At 48.6% G+C, this 17,706-nt stretch overlaps 1 protein-coding gene across 2 annotated transcripts; it reads left to right on the top strand.

The window, feature by feature from the left end:
- The first annotated feature begins 278 nt into the window (after positions 1-278).
- LOC137365627 (probable N-acetyltransferase camello) lies at positions 279-13,154 on the top strand. Of its 2 annotated transcripts, XM_068028006.1 has the most exons (3): positions 279-479; positions 8,208-8,435; positions 12,250-13,154. In XM_068028006.1, the coding sequence occupies exon 3, from the start codon at positions 12,273-12,275 to the stop codon at positions 13,044-13,046; it is 774 nt and encodes a 257-aa protein (XP_067884107.1). In that variant the 5' UTR covers positions 279-479; positions 8,208-8,435; positions 12,250-12,272; the 3' UTR covers positions 13,047-13,154. The 2 variants fall into 2 exon arrangements, with proteins under 2 accessions (XP_067884107.1, XP_067884106.1); XM_068028005.1 differs by lacking the exon at positions 8,208-8,435 and having other exon boundaries at positions 280-479.
- The last annotated feature ends 4,552 nt before the right edge of the window (positions 13,155-17,706 follow it).

The raw sequence follows: 17,706 nt of genomic DNA, 5'->3' as shown, positions 1-17,706 counted from the left end.
GACATGTGCACAAACAGAAACATAGATACACAAACACAGTCACACATACACTGACACACAAAGACAGAGAACATATGCACACAGAGACACAGAAAACACCCAAGGTGGGACAAACAATGCTGCAACAGGTTCTCGCACATCATTTTTACAATGTCTATGTTATTTAAGTGGCAACGACATAATACTTCTGATTGTGTAACTGCACTCAGCGCTCTCGTCACTGTGGGCTGTTTCTACAAGATTTCTAAACAATTGAGTAATCACCATTTGTCATTTTCAAATTGCTACTCTGCAAAAGTACTTCCTGTCATAACAGGTCATCCACCATACCACAGCAAGGTGAAATGACTCTGAAGGATCCAGTACGAAAGTAGACACCAACTCCACAATGGGATAATTACCTGTGACAACAACAGCCTCCACAGAGCTAATTACATTTCAACCAAAAAAATCCCAGCGTCGCAGAATAACAGACGGAGGTTAGTGTGAGTTACTGTGTGTGTGAACAGACCGAGGTTAGTGTGAGTTACTGTGTGTGTGAACAGACTGAGGTTAGTGTGAGTTACTGTGTGTGTGAACAGACGGAGGTTAGTGTGAGTTACTGTGTGTGTGAACAGACCGAGGTTAGTGTGAGTTACTGTGTGTGTGAACAGACCGAGGTTAGTGTGAGTTACTGTGTGTGTGAACAGACCGAGGTTAGTGTGAGTTACTGTGTGTGTGAACAGACCGAGGTTAGTGTGAGTTACTGTGTGTGTGAACAGATGGAGGTTAGTGTGAGTTACTGTGTGTGTGAACAGACCGAGGTTAGTGTGAGTTACTGTGTGTGTGAACAGACGGAGGTTTTTTTTTAGATTAGAGATACAGCACTGAAACAGGCCCTTCGGCCCACCGAGTCTGTGCCGACCATCAACCACCCATCTATACCAATCCTACACTAATCCCACATTCCTACCAAACATCCCCACCTGTCCCTATATTTCCCTACCACCTACCTATACTAGTGACAATTTATAATGGCCAATTTACCTACCAACCTGCAAGTCTTTTGGCTTGTGGGAGGAAACCGGAGCACCCGGAGAAAACCCACGCAGACACAGGGAGAACTTGCAAACTCCACACAGACAGTACCCAGAATCGAACCCGGGTCCCTGGAGCTGTGAGGCTGCGGTGCTAACCACTGCGCCACTGGTTAGTGTGAGTTACTGTGTGTGTGAACAGACGAAGGGTAGTGTGAGTTACTGTGTGTATGAACAGACCGAGGTTAGTGTGAGTTACTGTGTGTGTGAACAGACCGAGATTAGTGTGCGTTACTGTGTGTGTGAACAGACGGAGGTTAGTGTGAGTTACTGTGTGTGTGAACAGACCGAGGTTAGTGTGAGTTACTGTGTGTGTGAACAGACGGAGGTTAGTGTGAGTTACTGTGTGTGTGAACAGACGGAGGTTAGTGTGAGTTACTGTGTGTGTGAACAGACCGAGGTTAGTGTGAGTTACTGTGTGTGTGAACAGACGGAGGTTAGTGTGAGTTACTGTGTGTGTGAACAGACTGAGGTTAGTGTGAGTTACTGTGTGTGTGAACAGACGGAAGTTAGTGTGAGTTACTGTGTGTGTGAACAGACGGAGGTTAGTGTGAGTTACTGTGTGTGTGAACAGACGGAGGTTAGTGTGAGTTACTGTGTGTGTGAACAGACGGATGTTAGTGTGAGTTACTGTGTGTGTGAACAGACCGAGGTTAGTGTGAGTTAGTGTGTGTGTGAACAGACCGAGGTTAGTGTGAGTTACTGTGTGTGTGAACAGACGGAGGTTAGTGTGAGTTACTGTGTGTGTGAACAGACTGAGGTTAGTGTGAGTTACTGTGTGTGTGAACAGACGGAGGTTAGTGTGAGTTACTGTGTGTGTGAACAGACTGAGGTTAGTGTGAGTTACTGTGTGTGTGAACAGACCGAGGTTAGTGTGAGTTACTGTGTGTGTGAACAGACGGAGGTTAGTGTGAGTTACTGTGTGTGTGAACAGACCGAGGTTAGTGTGAGTTACTGTGTGTGTGAACAGACGGAAGTTAGTGTGAGTTACTGTGTGTGTGAACAGACCGAGGTTAGTGTGAGTTACTGTGTGTGTTAACAGACCGAGGTTAGTGTGAGTTACTGTGTGTGTGAACAGACGGAAGTTAGTGTGAGTTACTGTGTGTGTGAACAGACGGAGGTTAGTGTGAGTTACTGTGTGTGTGAACAGACCGAGGTTAGTGTGAGTTACTGTGTGTGTTAACAGACCGAGGTTAGTGTGAGTTACTGTGTGTGTGAACAGACCGAGGTTAGTGTGAGTTACTGTGTGTGTTAACAGACCGAGGTTAGTGTGAGTTACTGTGTGTGTGAACAGACCGAGGTTAGTGTGAGTTACTGTGTGTGTGAACAGACGGAGGTTAGTGTGAGTTACTGTGTGTGTGAACAGACGGAGGTTACTGTGAGTTACTGTGTGCCTGAACAGACGGAGGTTAGTGTGAGTTACTGTGTGTGTGAACAGACGGAAGTTAGTGTGAGTTACTGTGTGCCTGAACAGACTGAGGTTAGTGTGAGTTACTGTGTGCCTGAACAGACTGAGGTTAGTGTGAGTTACTGTGTGTGTGAACAGACCGAGGTTAGTGTGAGTTACTGTGTGTGTGAACAGACGGAGGTTAGTGTGAGTTACTGTGTGTGTGAACAGACTGAGGTTAGTGTGAGTTACTGTGTGTGTGAACAGACGGAGGTTACTGTGAGTTACTGTGTGCCTGAACAGACCGAGGTTAGTGTGAGTTACTGTGTGTGTGAACAAACTGAGGTTAGTGTGAGTTACTGTGTGTGTGAACAGACGGAGGTTAGTGTGAGTTACTGTGTGTGTGAACAGACCAAGGTTAGTGTGAGTTACTGTGTGCCTGAACAGACGGAGGTTAGTGTGAGTTACTGTGTGTGTGAACAGACTGAGGTTAGTGTGAGTTACTGTGTGTGTGAACAGACGGAGGTTAGTGTGAGTTACTGTGTGCCTGAACAGACTGAGGTTAGTGTGAGTTACTGTGTGTGTGAACAGACCGAGGTTAGTGTGAGTTACTGTGTGCCTGAACAGACTGAGGTTAGTGTGAGTTCCTATGTGTGTGAACAGACCGAGGTTAGTGTGAGTTACTGTGTGCCTGAACAGACGGAGGTTAGTGTGAGTTACTGTGTGTGTGAACAGACTGAGGTTAGTGTGAGTTACTGTGTGTGTGAACAGACCGAGGTTAGTGTGAGTTACTGTGTGCCTGAACAGACGGAGGTTAGTGTGAGTTACTGTGTGTGTGAACAGACTGAGGTTAGTGTGAGTTACTGTGTGTGTGAACAGACGGAGGTTAGTGTGAGTTACTGTGTGTGTGAACAGACCGAGGTTAGTGTGAGTTACTGTGTGTGTGAACAGACCGAGATTAGTGTGAGTTACTGTGTGTGTGAACAGACTGAGGTTAGTGTGAGTTACTGTGTGTGTGAACAGACCGAGGTTAGTGTGAGTTACTGTGTGCCTGAACAGACGGAGGTTAGTGTGAGTTACTGTGCGTGTGAACAGACGGAGGTTAGTGTGAGTTACTGTGTGTGTGAACAGACCGAGGTTAGTGTGAGTTACTGTGTGTGTGAACAGACGGAGGTTACTGTGAGTTACTGTGTGTGTGAACAGACGGAGGTTAGTGTGAGTTACTGTGCGTGTGAACAGACGGAGGTTAGTGTGAGTTACTGTGTGTGTGAACAGACGGAGGTTAGTGTGAGTTACTGTGTGTGTGAACAGACCGAGGTTAGTGTGAGTTACTGTGTGTGTGAACAGACGGAGGTTAGTGTGAGGTACTGTGTGCCTGAACAGACGGAGGTTAGTGTGAGTTACTGTGTGTGTGAACAGACCAAGGTTAGTGTGAGTTACTGTGTGTGTGAACAGACGGAGGTTACTGTGAGTTACTGTGTGTGTGAACAGACGGAGGTTAGTGTGAGTTACTGTGTGTGTGAACAGACTGAGGTTAGTGTGAGTTACTGTGTGTGTGAACAGACCAAGGTTAGTGTGAGTTACTGTGTGTGTGAACAGACGGAGGTTACTGTGAGTTACTGTGTGTGTGAACAGACGGAGGTTAGTGTGAGTTACTGTGTGTGTGAACAGACTGAGGTTAGTGTGAGTTACTGTGTGTGTGAACAGACTGAGGTTAGTGTGAGTTACTGTGTGTGTGAACAGACCGAGGTTAGTGTGAGTTACTGTGTGCCTGAACAGACGGAGGTTAGTGTGAGTTACTGTGTGTGTGAACAGACTGAGGTTAGTGTGAGTTACTGTGTGCCTGAACAGACCGAGGTTAGTGTGAGTTACTGTGTGCCTGAACAGACGGAGGTTAGTGTGAGTTACTGTGTGTGTGAACAGACCAAGGTTAGTGTGAGTTACTGTGTGTGTGAACAGACTGAGGTTAGTGTGAGTTACTGTGTGCCTGAACAGACTGAGGTTAGTGTGAGTTACTGTGTGTGTGAACAGACCAAGGTTAGTGTGAGTTACTGTGTGTGTGAACAGACGGAGGTTAGTGTGAGTTACTGTGTGTGTGAACAGACTGAGGTTAGTGTGAGTTACTGTGTGTGTGAACAGACGGAGGTTAGTGTGAGTTACTGTGTGCCTGAACAGACCAAGGTTAGTGTGCGTTACTGTGTGTGTGAACAGACGGAGGTGAGTGTGAGTTACTGTGTGTGTGAACAGACCGAGGTTAGTGTGAGTTACTGTGTGTGTGAACAGACGGAGGTTAGTGTGAGTTACTGTGTGTGTGAACAGACCGAGGTTAGTGTGAGTTACTGTGTGTGTGAACAGACCGAGGTGAGTGTGAGTTACTGTGTGTGTGAACAGACGGAGGTTAGTGTGAGTTACTGTGTGTGTGAACAGACGGAAGTTAGTGTGAGTTACTGTGTGTGTGAACAGACGGAGGTTAGTGTGAGTTACTGTGTGTGTGAACAGACCAAGGTTAGTGTGAGTTACTGTGTGCCTGAACAGACGGAGGTTAGTGTGAGTTACTGTGTGTGTGAACAGACTGAGGTTAGTGTGAGTTACTGTGTGTGTGAACAGACGGAGGTTAGTGTGAGTTACTGTGTGTGTGAACAGACGGAGGTTAGTGTGAGTTACTGTGTGTGTGAACAGACCGAGGTTAGTGTGAGTTACTGTGTGTGTGAACAGACTGAGGTTAGTGTGAGTTACTGTGTGTGTGAACAGACCGAGGTTAGTGTGAGTTACTGTGTGCCTGAACAGACTGAGGTTAGTGTGAGTTCCTATGTGTGTGAACAGACCGAGGTTAGTGTGAGTTACTGTGTGCCTGAACAGACGGAGGTTAGTGTGAGTTACTGTGTGTGTGAACAGACTGAGGTTAGTGTGAGTTACTGTGTGTGTGAACAGACCGAGGTTAGTGTGAGTTACTGTGTGCCTGAACAGACGGAGGTTAGTGTGAGTTACTGTGTGTGTGAACAGACTGAGGTTAGTGTGAGTTACTGTGTGTGTGAACAGACGGAGGTTAGTGTGAGTTACTGTGTGTGTGAACAGACCGAGGTTAGTGTGAGTTACTGTGTGTGTGAACAGACCGAGATTAGTGTGAGTTACTGTGTGTGTGAACAGACTGAGGTTAGTGTGAGTTACTGTGTGTGTGAACAGACCGAGGTTAGTGTGAGTTACTGTGTGCCTGAACAGACGGAGGTTAGTGTGAGTTACTGTGCGTGTGAACAGACGGAGGTTAGTGTGAGTTACTGTGTGTGTGAACAGACCGAGGTTAGTGTGAGTTACTGTGTGTGTGAACAGACGGAGGTTACTGTGAGTTACTGTGTGTGTGAACAGACGGAGGTTAGTGTGAGTTACTGTGCGTGTGAACAGACGGAGGTTAGTGTGAGTTACTGTGTGTGTGAACAGACGGAGGTTAGTGTGAGTTACTGTGTGTGTGAACAGACCGAGGTTAGTGTGAGTTACTGTGTGTGTGAACAGACGGAGGTTAGTGTGAGTTACTGTGTGCCTGAACAGACGGAGGTTAGTGTGAGTTACTGTGTGTGTGAACAGACCAAGGTTAGTGTGAGTTACTGTGTGTGTGAACAGACGGAGGTTACTGTGAGTTACTGTGTGTGTGAACAGACGGAGGTTAGTGTGAGTTACTGTGTGTGTGAACAGACTGAGGTTAGTGTGAGTTACTGTGTGTGTGAACAGACCAAGGTTAGTGTGAGTTACTGTGTGTGTGAACAGACGGAGGTTACTGTGAGTTACTGTGTGTGTGAACAGACGGAGGTTAGTGTGCGTTACTGTGTGTGTGAACAGACTGAGGTTAGTGTGAGTTACTGTGTGTGTGAACAGACTGAGGTTAGTGTGAGTTACTGTGTGTGTGAACAGACCGAGGTTAGTGTGAGTTACTGTGTGCCTGAACAGACGGAGGTTAGTGTGAGTTACTGTGTGTGTGAACAGACTGAGGTTAGTGTGAGTTACTGTGTGCCTGAACAGACCGAGGTTAGTGTGAGTTACTGTGTGCCTGAACAGACGGAGGTTAGTGTGAGTTACTGTGTGTGTGAACAGACCAAGGTTAGTGTGAGTTACTGTGTGTGTGAACAGACTGAGGTTAGTGTGAGTTACTGTGTGCCTGAACAGACTGAGGTTAGTGTGAGTTACTGTGTGTGTGAACAGACCAAGGTTAGTGTGAGTTACTGTGTGTGTGAACAGACGGAGGTTAGTGTGAGTTACTGTGTGTGTGAACAGACTGAGGTTAGTGTGAGTTACTGTGTGTGTGAACAGACGGAGGTTAGTGTGAGTTACTGTGTGCCTGAACAGACCAAGGTTAGTGTGCGTTACTGTGTGTGTGAACAGACGGAGGTGAGTGTGAGTTACTGTGTGTGTGAACAGACCGAGGTTAGTGTGAGTTACTGTGTGTGTGAACAGACGGAGGTTAGTGTGAGTTACTGTGTGTGTGAACAGACCGAGGTTAGTGTGAGTTACTGTGTGTGTGAACAGACCGAGGTGAGTGTGAGTTACTGTGTGTGTGAACAGACGGAGGTTAGTGTGAGTTACTGTGTGTGTGAACAGACCGAGGTTAGTGTGAGTTACTGTGTGTGTGAACAGACGGAGGTTAGTGTGAGTTACTGTGTGTGTGAACAGACCGAGGTTAGTGTGAGTTACTGTGTGCCTGAACAGACCGAGGTTAGTGTGAGTTACTGTGTGTGTGAACAGACGGAGGTTAGTGTGAGTTACTGTGTGTGTGAACAGACGGAGGTTAGTGTGAGTTACTGTGTGTGTGAACAGACCAAGGTTAGTGTGAGTTACTGTGTGTGTGAACAGACCAAGGTTAGTGTGAGTTACTGTGTGTGTGAACAGACGGAGGTTAGTGTGAGTTACTGTGTGTGTGAACAGACGGAGGTTAGTGTGAGTTAGTGTGTGTGTGAACAGACCGAGGTTAGTGTGAGTTACTGTGTGTGTGAACAGACGGAGGTTAGTGTGAGTTACTGTGTGTGTGAACAGACTGAGGTTAGTGTGAGTTACTGTGTGTGTGAACAGACGGAGGTTAGTGTGAGTTACTGTGTGTGTGAACAGACGGAGGTTAGTGTGAGTTACTGTGTGTGTGAACAGACTGAGGTTAGTGTGAGTTACTGTGTGTGCCTGAACAGACTGAGGTTAGTGTGAGTTACTATGTGTGTGAACAGACGGAGGTTAGTGTGAGTTACTGTGTGTGTGAACAGACCAAGGTTAGTGTGAGTTACTGTGTGTGTGAACAGACGGAGGGTAGTGTGAGTTACTGTGTGCCTGAACAGACCGAGGTTAGTGTGAGTTACTGTGTGTGTGAACAGACTGAGGTTAGTGTGAGTTGCTGTGTGTGTGAACAGACCGAGGTGAGTGTGAGTTACTGTGTGTGTGAACAGACGGAGGTTAGTGTGAGTTACTGTGTGTGTGAACAGACTGAGGTTAGTGTGAGTTACTGTGTGCCTGAACAGACCAAGGTTAGTGTGCGTTACTGTGTGTGTGAACAGACGGAGGTGAGTGTGAGTTACTGTGTGTGTGAACAGACCGAGGTTAGTGTGAGTTACTGTGTGTGTGAACAGACGGAGGTTAGTGTGAGTTACTGTGTGTGTGAACAGACGGAGGTTAGTGTGAGTTACTGTGTGTGTGAACAGACCGAGGTGAGTGTGAGTTACTGTGTGTGTGAACAGACGGAGGTGAGTGTGAGTTACTGTGTGATGTCATTCTAGGCTCCCACCTGCCAATAATGAGGCAAATTTGTCATGAACATTGATTTTAACCTAAAAGCAAAATACTGCGGATGCTGGAAATCTGAAATTAAAACAAGAAATGCTGGAAATACTCAACAGTAAATAAGGCCAGTAAGACTAAGAGGAAGAGCAGGCAGGGAGATGTTGCTGAGCACAGCGGGACTGGTGGTCTGAAGTGCATTTGTTTCAATGCGAGAAGTATAACAGGTAAGGCAGATGAACTTAGAGCTTGGATTAGTACTTGGAACTATCATGTTGTTGCGATTACAGAGACTTGGTTGAGGGAAGGACAGGATTGGCAGCTAAATGTTCCAGGATTTAGAAGCTTCAGGCAGGATAGAGGGGGATGTAAAAGGGGTGGGGGAGTTGCATTACTGGTTAAGGAGAATATCACAGCTGTACTGCGGGAGGACACCTCAGAGGGGTCATGCAGCGAGGCAATATGGGTGGAGCTCAGGAATAGGAAGGGTGCAGTCACGATGTTGGGGGTTTACTACAGGCCTCCCAACAGCTAGCGGGAAGTAGAGGCACAGATATGTAGACAGATTTTGGAAAGATGTAAAGGTAACAGGGTTGTCGTAGTGGGTGATTTTAACTTCCCCAATATTGACTGGGACTCACTTAGTGCTAGGGGCTTGGATGAGGCAGAATTTGTGAGGAGCATCCAGGAGGGCTTCTTGAAACAGTATGTAGATAGTCCTACTAGGGATGGGGCCATACTGGACCTGGTATTGGGGAATGAGCCCGGCCAGGTGGTCGAAGTTTCAGTGGGGGAGCATTTCGGGAACAGTGACCATAATTCCATAAGTTTTAAGGTACTTGTGGATAAGGATAAGAGTAGTCCTCGGGTGAAGGTGCTAAATTGGGGGAAGGCTAATTATAACAATATTAGGCAGGAACTGAAGAATTTAGATTGGGGGCGGCTGTTTGAGGGTAAATAAACATCTGACATGTGGGAGTCTTTCAAACGTCAGTTGAACAGAATCCAGGATCAGTATGTTCCTGTGAGGAAGAAAGACAAGTTTGGCAAGTTTCGGGAAGCTTGGATAACACAGGATATTGTGAGCCTCGTCAAAAAGAAAAAGGAAGCATTCGAAAGGGCTGGAAGGCTAGGAACAGATGAATCCCTTGAAGAATATAAAGACAGTAGGAAGGAACTTAAGCAAGGAGTTAGGAGGGCTAAAAGGGGTCATGAAAAGTCATAGGCAAACAGGATTAAGGAAAATCCCAAGGTTTTTAATACATATATAAAGAGCAAGAGGGTAGCCAGGGAAAGGCTTGGCCCACTCAAGGACAGAGGAGGGAATCTATGTTTGGAGCCAGAGGAAATGGGCGAGGTACTAAATGAGTACTTTGCATCAGTATTCACCAAGGAGAAGGACTTGGTGGATGATGAGCCTAGGGAAGGGAGTGTAGATAGTCTTGGTCATGGCGTTATCAAAAAGGAGGAGGTGTTGGGCGTCTTGCAAAGCATTAAGGTAAAGATAAGTCCCCAGGGCCTGATGGGATCTATCCCAGAATACTGAGGGAGGCAAGGGAAGAAATTGCTGGGGCCGTGACAGAAATCTTTGCATCCTCATTGGCTACAGGTGAGGTCCCAGAGGACTGGAGAATAGCCAATGTTGTTCCTTTGTTTAAGAAGGGTAGTAAGGATAATCCAGGAAATTATAGGCCGGTGAGCCTTACGTCAGTGGTAGGGAAATTATTAGAGAGGATTCTTCGGGACAAGATTTACTCCCATTTGGAAACAAATGGACTTATTAGCGAGAGGCAGCATAGTTTTGTGAAGGGGAGGTCGTGTCTCACTAATTTGATTGAGTTTTTTGAGGAAGTGACGAAGTTGATTGATGAAGGAAGGGCAGTGGATGTTATCTATATGGACTTTAGTAAAGCCTTTGACAAGGTCCCTCATGGCAGACTGATACAAAATGTGAAGTCACACAGGATCAGAGGTGAGCTGGCAAGATGGATACAGAACTGGCTCTGTCACAGAAGACAGAGGGTAACAGTGGATGGGTGTTTTTCTGAATGGAGGGATGTGACTAGTGGTGTTCCGCAGGGATCAGTGCTGGGACCTTTGCTGTTTGTAGTATATATAAATGATTTGGAGGAAAATGTAGCTGGTCTGATTAGTAAGTTTGCGGATGACACAAAGGTTGGTGGAGTTGCGGATAATGATGAGGATTGTCAGAGGATACAGCAGGATATAGATCGGTTGGAGACTTGGGCGGAGAAATGGCAGATGGAGTTTAATCCGGACAAATGTGAGGTAATGCATTTTGGAAGGTCTAATGCAGGTGGGAGGTATACAGTAAATGGCAGAACCCTTAGGAGTATTGACAGGCAGAGAGATCTGGGCGTACAGGTCCACAGGTCACTGAAAGTGGCAACGCAGGTGGATAAGGTAGTCAAGTAGGCATACGGAATGCTTGCCTTCATCGGTCGGGGCATAGAGTATAAAAATTGGCAGGTCATGCTGCAGCTGTTCAGAACTTTAGTTAGGCCACACTTAGAATATTGCATGCAATTCTGGTCCCCACACTACCAGAGGGACGTGGAGGTTTTGGAGAGGGTATAGAAGAGGTTTACCAGGATGTTGCCTGGTCTGGAGGGCATTAGCTATGAGGAGAGGTTGGAAAAACTCGGATTGTTTTCACTAGAACGACGGAGGTGGAGGGGTGACATGATAGAGGTTTACAAAGTTATGAGTGGCATGGACAGAGTGGATAGTCAGAAGCATTTTCCCAGGGTGAAAGAGTCAGTTTCTAGGGGACAAAGGTTTCAGGTGCGAGGGGCAAAGTTTAGAGGGGATGTGCGAGGCAAGTTTTTTACACAGAGGGTGGTGAGTGCCTGGAACTTGCTGACGGGGGAGGTGGTGGAAGCAGGTACGATAGCGACGTTTAAGAGGCATCTTGACAAATACATGAATAGGAAGGGAATAGAGGGATACGGTCCCCGGAAGTGCAGAAGGTTTTACTTTTGGCAGGCATCAAGATCGGTGCAGGCTTGGAGGGCCGAATGGCCTGTTCCTGTGCTGTACTGTTCTTTGTTCTTTGGATAGTAGTGAGAGTGCGAGACTGCAGCCTCTGGATAGTAGTGAGAGTGCGAGAGTGCAGCCTCTGCATAGTAGTGAGAGTGCGAGAGTGCAGCCTCTGCATAGTAGTGAGAGTGCGAGAGTGCAGCCTCTGGATAGTAGTGAGAGTGCGAGAGTGCAGCCTCTGGATAGTAGTGAGAGTGCGAGAGTGCAGCCTCTGCATAGTAGTGAGAGTGCGAGAGTGCAGCCTCTGGATAGTAGTGAGAGTGCGAGAGTGCAGCCTCTGGATAGTAGTGAGAGTGCGAGAGTGCAGCCTCTGGATAGTAGTGAGAGTGCGAGAGTGCAGCCTCTGGATAGTAGTGAGAGTGCGAGAGTGCAGCCTCTGCATAGTAGTGAGAGTGCGAGAGTGCAGCCTCTGCATAGTAGTGAGAGTGCGAGAGTGCAGCCTCTGGATAGTAGTGAGAGTGCGAGAGTGCAGCCTCTGGATAGTAGTGAGAGTGCAAGACTGCAGCCTCTGGATAGTAGTGAGAGTGCAGCCTCTGGATAGTAGTGAGAGTGCAGCCTCTGGATAGTAGTGAGAGTGCAGCCTCTGGATAGTAGTGAGAGTGCAAGACTGCAGCCTCTGGATAGTAGTGAGAGTGCGAGACTGCAGCCTCTGGATAGTAGTGAGAGTGCGAGAGTGCAGCCTCTGGATAGTAGTGAGAGTGCAGCCTCTGGATAGTAGTGAGAGTGCAGCCTCTGGATAGTAGTGAGAGTGCGAGACTGCAGCCTCTGGATAGTAGTGAGAGTGCGAGACTGCAGCCTCTGGATAGTAGTGAGAGTGCAAGAGTGCAGCCTCTGGATAGTAGTGAGAGTGCGAGAGTGCAGCCTCTGGAATCTGTGTAATCACTCATTTTATTTCAAAAGTACAAAACTGAAAAGTCTTTGCAAGGATCTTTTGTGATCTTTTGTGCTCTGATTCTAACCTTTGCTACAAATTTTGTTCAGGGGCCTGAGTGGACGGAGGGAGAATGGTGAAGTTCCGGATTCGTCTGTACCAGGACTCGGATTACCAGACTGTGCGGGATATTTATGCAACTGGTGTGCGACAGCACGTTCTCAGAGCTTGCCGGCACCTTCTGAAGCAGACTTTGCTGCAGGCCAGCCTGGCACTGATCTTCTGCCTCCTCCTGATCGTCTCCAACTCATTGGTGTTGTCACTCACCATCATGGGGATTCTGCTTGGTGTGGGACGTCAGCTGGTGGGACACCTGTGGTCCAGAATCATTCAGCACAACCTGAGGGAGGATCTGCTGGACATCAGGGCTGTCTACATGAAGCAGCCAGACGCCTGCTTCTGGGTGGCAGAGTGTGATGGGGCTGTGGTCGGGACAGTGGGGGCTGCCCCCTCTAAAGTCTCACCCAGTGACCTGGAGCTGAAAAGGATGAATGTAATCCCTGAATTCCGTGGCCAGGGCATTGCCAAGGCCTTGTGTCACACTGTCCTGGAGTTTGCCAGTCACAATGGCTTCAGTGGCATTGTGCTCGGGACCTCGGTCATCCAGACAGAGGCCCAGAGCCTCTACCACAAGATGGGGTACAGACTGGTGGGCACAGTGCTGCCGCCACATCCCCTAGCCAAACTCACCAATTATACCATCTACAAATATCGATACCAAATCCAAGGCAATCCTGAGCCTAGCCTGTGGGAGAGAACACAATATGATGACATCAGGAAAACCGTGCCAGCACAGGAACAACACTCCTGCCTTAAAGGGGAGGGGACGGATTGCCATGCTTATTAAAGGGGAGGGGACGGATTGCCATGCTTATTAAAGGGGAGGGGACGGATTGCCATGCTTATTAAAGGGGTTTTATAAATGGTTACAACTATTAAAAACAACTTAAGTTTCCATCAAGCGTTTTGTAACCTCAGCACTTTCACAAATTGCTTTACAATTAAGTACTTTATTATTCATTCATGAGATGTGGGCGTCACTGGCTAAGCCAGCATTTATTGCCCATCCCTAATTGCCCTTGAGAAGGTGGTGGTGAGCTGCCTTCTTGAACCGCTGCAGTCCATGTGAGGTAGGTATACCCACAGTGCTGTTAGGAAGGGAGTTCCAGGATTTTGACCCAGTGACAGTGAAGGAACGGTGATATAGTTCCAAGTCAGGATGGTGTGTGACTTGGAGGGGAACTTGCAGGTGGTGGTGTTCCCATGTATTTGCTGCCCTTGTCCTTCTAGTTGGTAGAGGTCGCGGGTTTGGAAGGTGCTGTCTAAGGAGCCTTGGTGCGTTGCTGCAGTGCATCTTGTAGATGGTACACACTGCTGCCACTGTGCGTCGGTGGTGGAGGGAGTGAATGTTTGTAGATGGGGTGACAATCAAGCGGGTTGCTTTGTCCTGGATGGTGTTGAGCTTCTTGAGTGTTGTTGGAGCTGCACCCATCCAGGCAAGTGAAGAGTATTCCATCACACTCCTGACTTGTGCCTTGTAGATGGTGGACAGGCTTCGGGGAGACAGGAGGTGAGTTACTCGCCACAGGATTCCTAGCCTCTGACCTGCTCTTGTAGCCACGGTATTTATATGGCTACTCCAGTTCAGTTTCTGGTCAATGGTAGCCCCGAGGATGTCGAAGGCGATTTGGATGTTGCAGGCCAGCATTTATTGCCCATCCCTAATTGCCCTTGAACTGAGTGTCTTGCTCGGCCATTTCAGAGGGCATTTAGGAGTCAACCACATTGCTGTGGGTCTGGAGTCACATGTAGGCCAGACCAGGTAAGGACAGCAGATTTCCTTCCCGAATGGACATTAGTGAACCAGATGGGTTTTTACAACAATCAACAATAGTTTCATGGTCGCCATGACTGAGACTTGCCTTTAATTCCAGATTTATGAATTAATTGAATTTAAATTCCTCCAGCTGCTGTGGTGGGATTTGAACTCATGTCTACAGCACATTAATCCCGGTCTCTGGATTACTAGTCCAGTGACAATACCACTATGCTACTGTACTTTTGAAATGTGATCACTGTTGTAATATAGGAAACAATGCAAACAATTAGCACACAGTAAGATCCCAGAGACAGCAATGTTATAATGACCATTATCTGTTTAACTAATATTGGTTGCAGGATAAATACTGGAATTCTTCTGCTCTTCTTGAAAGAGCTCCATGAAATCCTCTAAACCCACCTCAGAGAGCAAACCGGCTCTCAGCTTAATGTCTCATGCAAATGTGGGCACCTCTGACAGTGCAGCACTCCCTCAGTACTGACCCTACGACAGTGCAGCACTCCCTCAGTACTGACCCTCCGACAGTGCAGCACTCCCTCAGTACTGACCCTCCGACAGTGCAGCACTCCCTCAGTACTGACCCTCCGACAGTGCAGCACTCCCTCAGTACTTACCCTCCGACAGTGCAGCACTCCCTCAGTACTGACCCTCCGACAGTGCAGCACTCCCTCAGTACTTACCCTCCGACAGTGCAGCACTCCCTCAGTACTGACCCTCCGACAGTGCAGCACTCCCTCAGTTGTGTGCTGTTCAGTCAGGCTGGATTATGGGCTCCTAAGGAGTGGGGCTCCATGTCCTTCTGATGCAGAGGTGTGTGTGTGCTTCTCTCTGAAAATCACCAGAATGATACCTGGACTCCAAGGCTTAAATAACGAGGAGAGATGACAGAAATTAAGGTTGTATTCCCTGGAATACAAAGGTTAAAGGGTGATTTCATTGAAGTTTTCAAGATATTAAGGGGAACAAATGGGGAGATGGAAACTATATTCACTGGTTGTGGAATCTGAGACTAGGGGATGGAGTCAGTAAATTAGACCCCTTGCTTTCAGGAGTGAAATTAGCAAACACTTTCTCACCCAGCGGGTTCCATGGCTGTCACGGTGTGGGTGGGGGGGGGGGGGGGGGGGGGCGCAGATCCAGGGCAGCAGTGGCTGACACGGAGCCTGACGCTGGGATTACTGGTTCTGATCTTCCCAGCATCAGTGAAGCTTCTTGGTGGCCACGACGACGGGACCCGAATTTAAATATGTTAAATACCTCTTTGCGGACATCTCAATGTCATCCAGGTGATCTTTTCATGCATTTCTGAGCTGGAGCTCAATGTGCGGCACTCACTCACTTTCCCGTCCATGAGACACAGTTGCCACCGAAGAGGTGAAGGGGGTAACTCTGCATTTCATTTCAGCATTTTAAAAATGGCGCCAGCACCTTCTCCTGCATTAGGTGACACCATAAACAGCATTACTAATGCTGCCCCCACCAAGTGATTGGAGAGGGGAGGGGAGGGGGCCACCATCAACAGTTGAGGTGGCTGCCCGCAGCGGAATGCCGACGGCACTGCCTGCGAGTCCTGTGCAGGACAACCAACGTGTTCCGTGCCAACAAAATCCAGCCCAGAGGGTGTGAAAAGTTTGGAACTCTCTTCCACAAACAGCAATTGAAGCTGAATCAAATATGAGTTTGAAATCTGAGACAAATAGAGTTTTGTTAATAAGACTTATTCAGGGACATGGGAGGAAAAGTGGGTTTGTGGTGATTAGGTCATGATCTCATTGAAAGGCAGCACATGTTCAAGGGGATGAATGGCCTCCTGTTCCTGTGTAACAAGCCCGAGGGGCTGAATGGCCTCCTTCTGTTCCTGTATAACAGACTCGAGGGCATGAATGGCCTCCTCCTGTTCCTGTGTAACAGGCTCGAGGGGCTGAATGGCCTCCTCCTGTTTCTGTGTAACAGGCTCGAGGGGCTGAATGGCCTCCTCCTGTTCCTGTATAACAGACTCGAGGGGCTGAATGGCCTCCTCCTGTTCCTGTCTAAGAGGCACGAGGGGCTGAATGGCCTCCTCCTGTCCCTGTGTAACAGACTCGAGCGGCTGAATGGCCTCTTCCTATTGCTGTGTAACAGGCACGAGGGGCTGAATGGCCTCCTCCTGTTCCTGTATAACAGGCACGAGAGGCTGAATGGCCTCCTCCTGTTCCTGTCTAACAGACTCGAGGGGCTGAATGGCCTCCTCCTGTACCTGTAGAACAGACTGCAGGGGCTGAATGGCCTCCTCCTGTTCCTGTAAAAACAGACTCGAGGGGCTGAATGGCCTCCTCCTGTTCCTGTAAAAACAGGCTCGAGGGGCTGAATGGCCTCCTTCTGTACCTGTACAACAGACTTGAGGGGCTGAATGGCCTCCTCCTGTTCCTGTCTAACAGACTCGAGGGGCTGAATGGCCTCCTCCTGTTCCTGTCTAACAGACTCGAGGGGCTGAATGGCCTCCTCCTGTTCCTGTGCAACAGGCTCGAGGGGCTGAATGGCCTCCTCCTGTCCCTGTGTAACAGACTCGAGCGGCTGAATGGCCTCTTCCTATTGCTGTGTAACAGGCACGAGGGGCTGAATGGCCTCCTCCTGTTCCTGTATAACAGGCTCGAGGGGCTGAATGGCCTCCTCCTGTACCTGTAGAACAGACTGCAGGGGCTGAATGGCCTCCTCCTGTTCCTGTGTAGCAGGCTCGAGGGGCTGAATGGCCTCTTCCTGTTCCTCTGTAACAGGCACGAGGGGCTGAATGGCCTCTTCCTGTCCCTGTGTAACAGGCACGAGGGGCTGAATGGCCTCCTCCATTTCCTGTGTAACAGGCTTGAGGCGCTGAATGGCCTCTTCCTGTTCCTGTGTAACAGGCACGAGGGGCTGAATGGCCTCTTCCTGTTCCTGTGGTACAGGCATGAGGTGCTGAAAGACTTCCTGTTCCTGTATAACAGGCATGAGGGGCTGAATGGCCTCCTCCTGTTCCTGTGTAAAAGGCACGTGGGGCTGAATGGCCTCCTCCTGTTCCTGTGTTACAGGCTCGAGGGGCTGAATGGCCTCATCCTGTTCCTGTGTAACAGGCTCGAGGGGCTGAATGGCCTCCTCCTGTTCCTGTCTAACAGACTCGAGGGGCTGAATGTCCTCCTCCTGTTCCTGCATAAGAGACTCGAGGGGCTGAATGGCCGCCTCCTGTTCCTGTGCAATAGGCTCGAGGGGCTGAACAGCCTCCTCCTGTTCCTGTGTAACAAGCCCGAGGGGCTGAATGGCCTCCTTCTGTTCCTGTATAACAGACTCGAGGGCATGAATGGCCTCCTCCTGTTCCTGTGTAACAGGCTCGAGGGGCTGAATGGCCTCCTCCTGTTTCTGTGTAACAGGCTCGAGGGGCTGAATGGCCTCCTCCTGTTCCTGTATAACAGACTCGAGGGGCTGAATGGCCTCCTCCTGTTCCTGTCTAAGAGGCACGAGGGGCTGAATGGCCTCCTCCTGTCCCTGTGTAACAGACTCGAGCGGCTGAATGGCCTCTTCCTATTGCTGTGTAACAGGCACGAGGGGCTGAATGGCCTCCTCCTGTTCCTGTATAACAGGCACGAGAGGCTGAATGGCCTCCTCCTGTTCCTGTCTAACAGACTCGAGGGGCTGAATGGCCTCCTCCTGTACCTGT

Source organism: Heterodontus francisci, unplaced genomic scaffold (assembly GCF_036365525.1).
Source record: "Heterodontus francisci isolate sHetFra1 unplaced genomic scaffold, sHetFra1.hap1 HAP1_SCAFFOLD_756, whole genome shotgun sequence".
Taxonomy (NCBI): domain Eukaryota; kingdom Metazoa; phylum Chordata; class Chondrichthyes; order Heterodontiformes; family Heterodontidae; genus Heterodontus; species Heterodontus francisci.
Note: the sequence above shows the minus strand (reverse complement) of the source record. Positions and strands in the feature narration are given on the sequence as shown.

Coding starts and splice junctions, on each gene's coding strand:
- LOC137365627 (XM_068028006.1), top strand. CDS start 12,273: ATGGTGAAGTTCCGGATTCGTCTGTACCAGGACTCGGATTACCAGACT.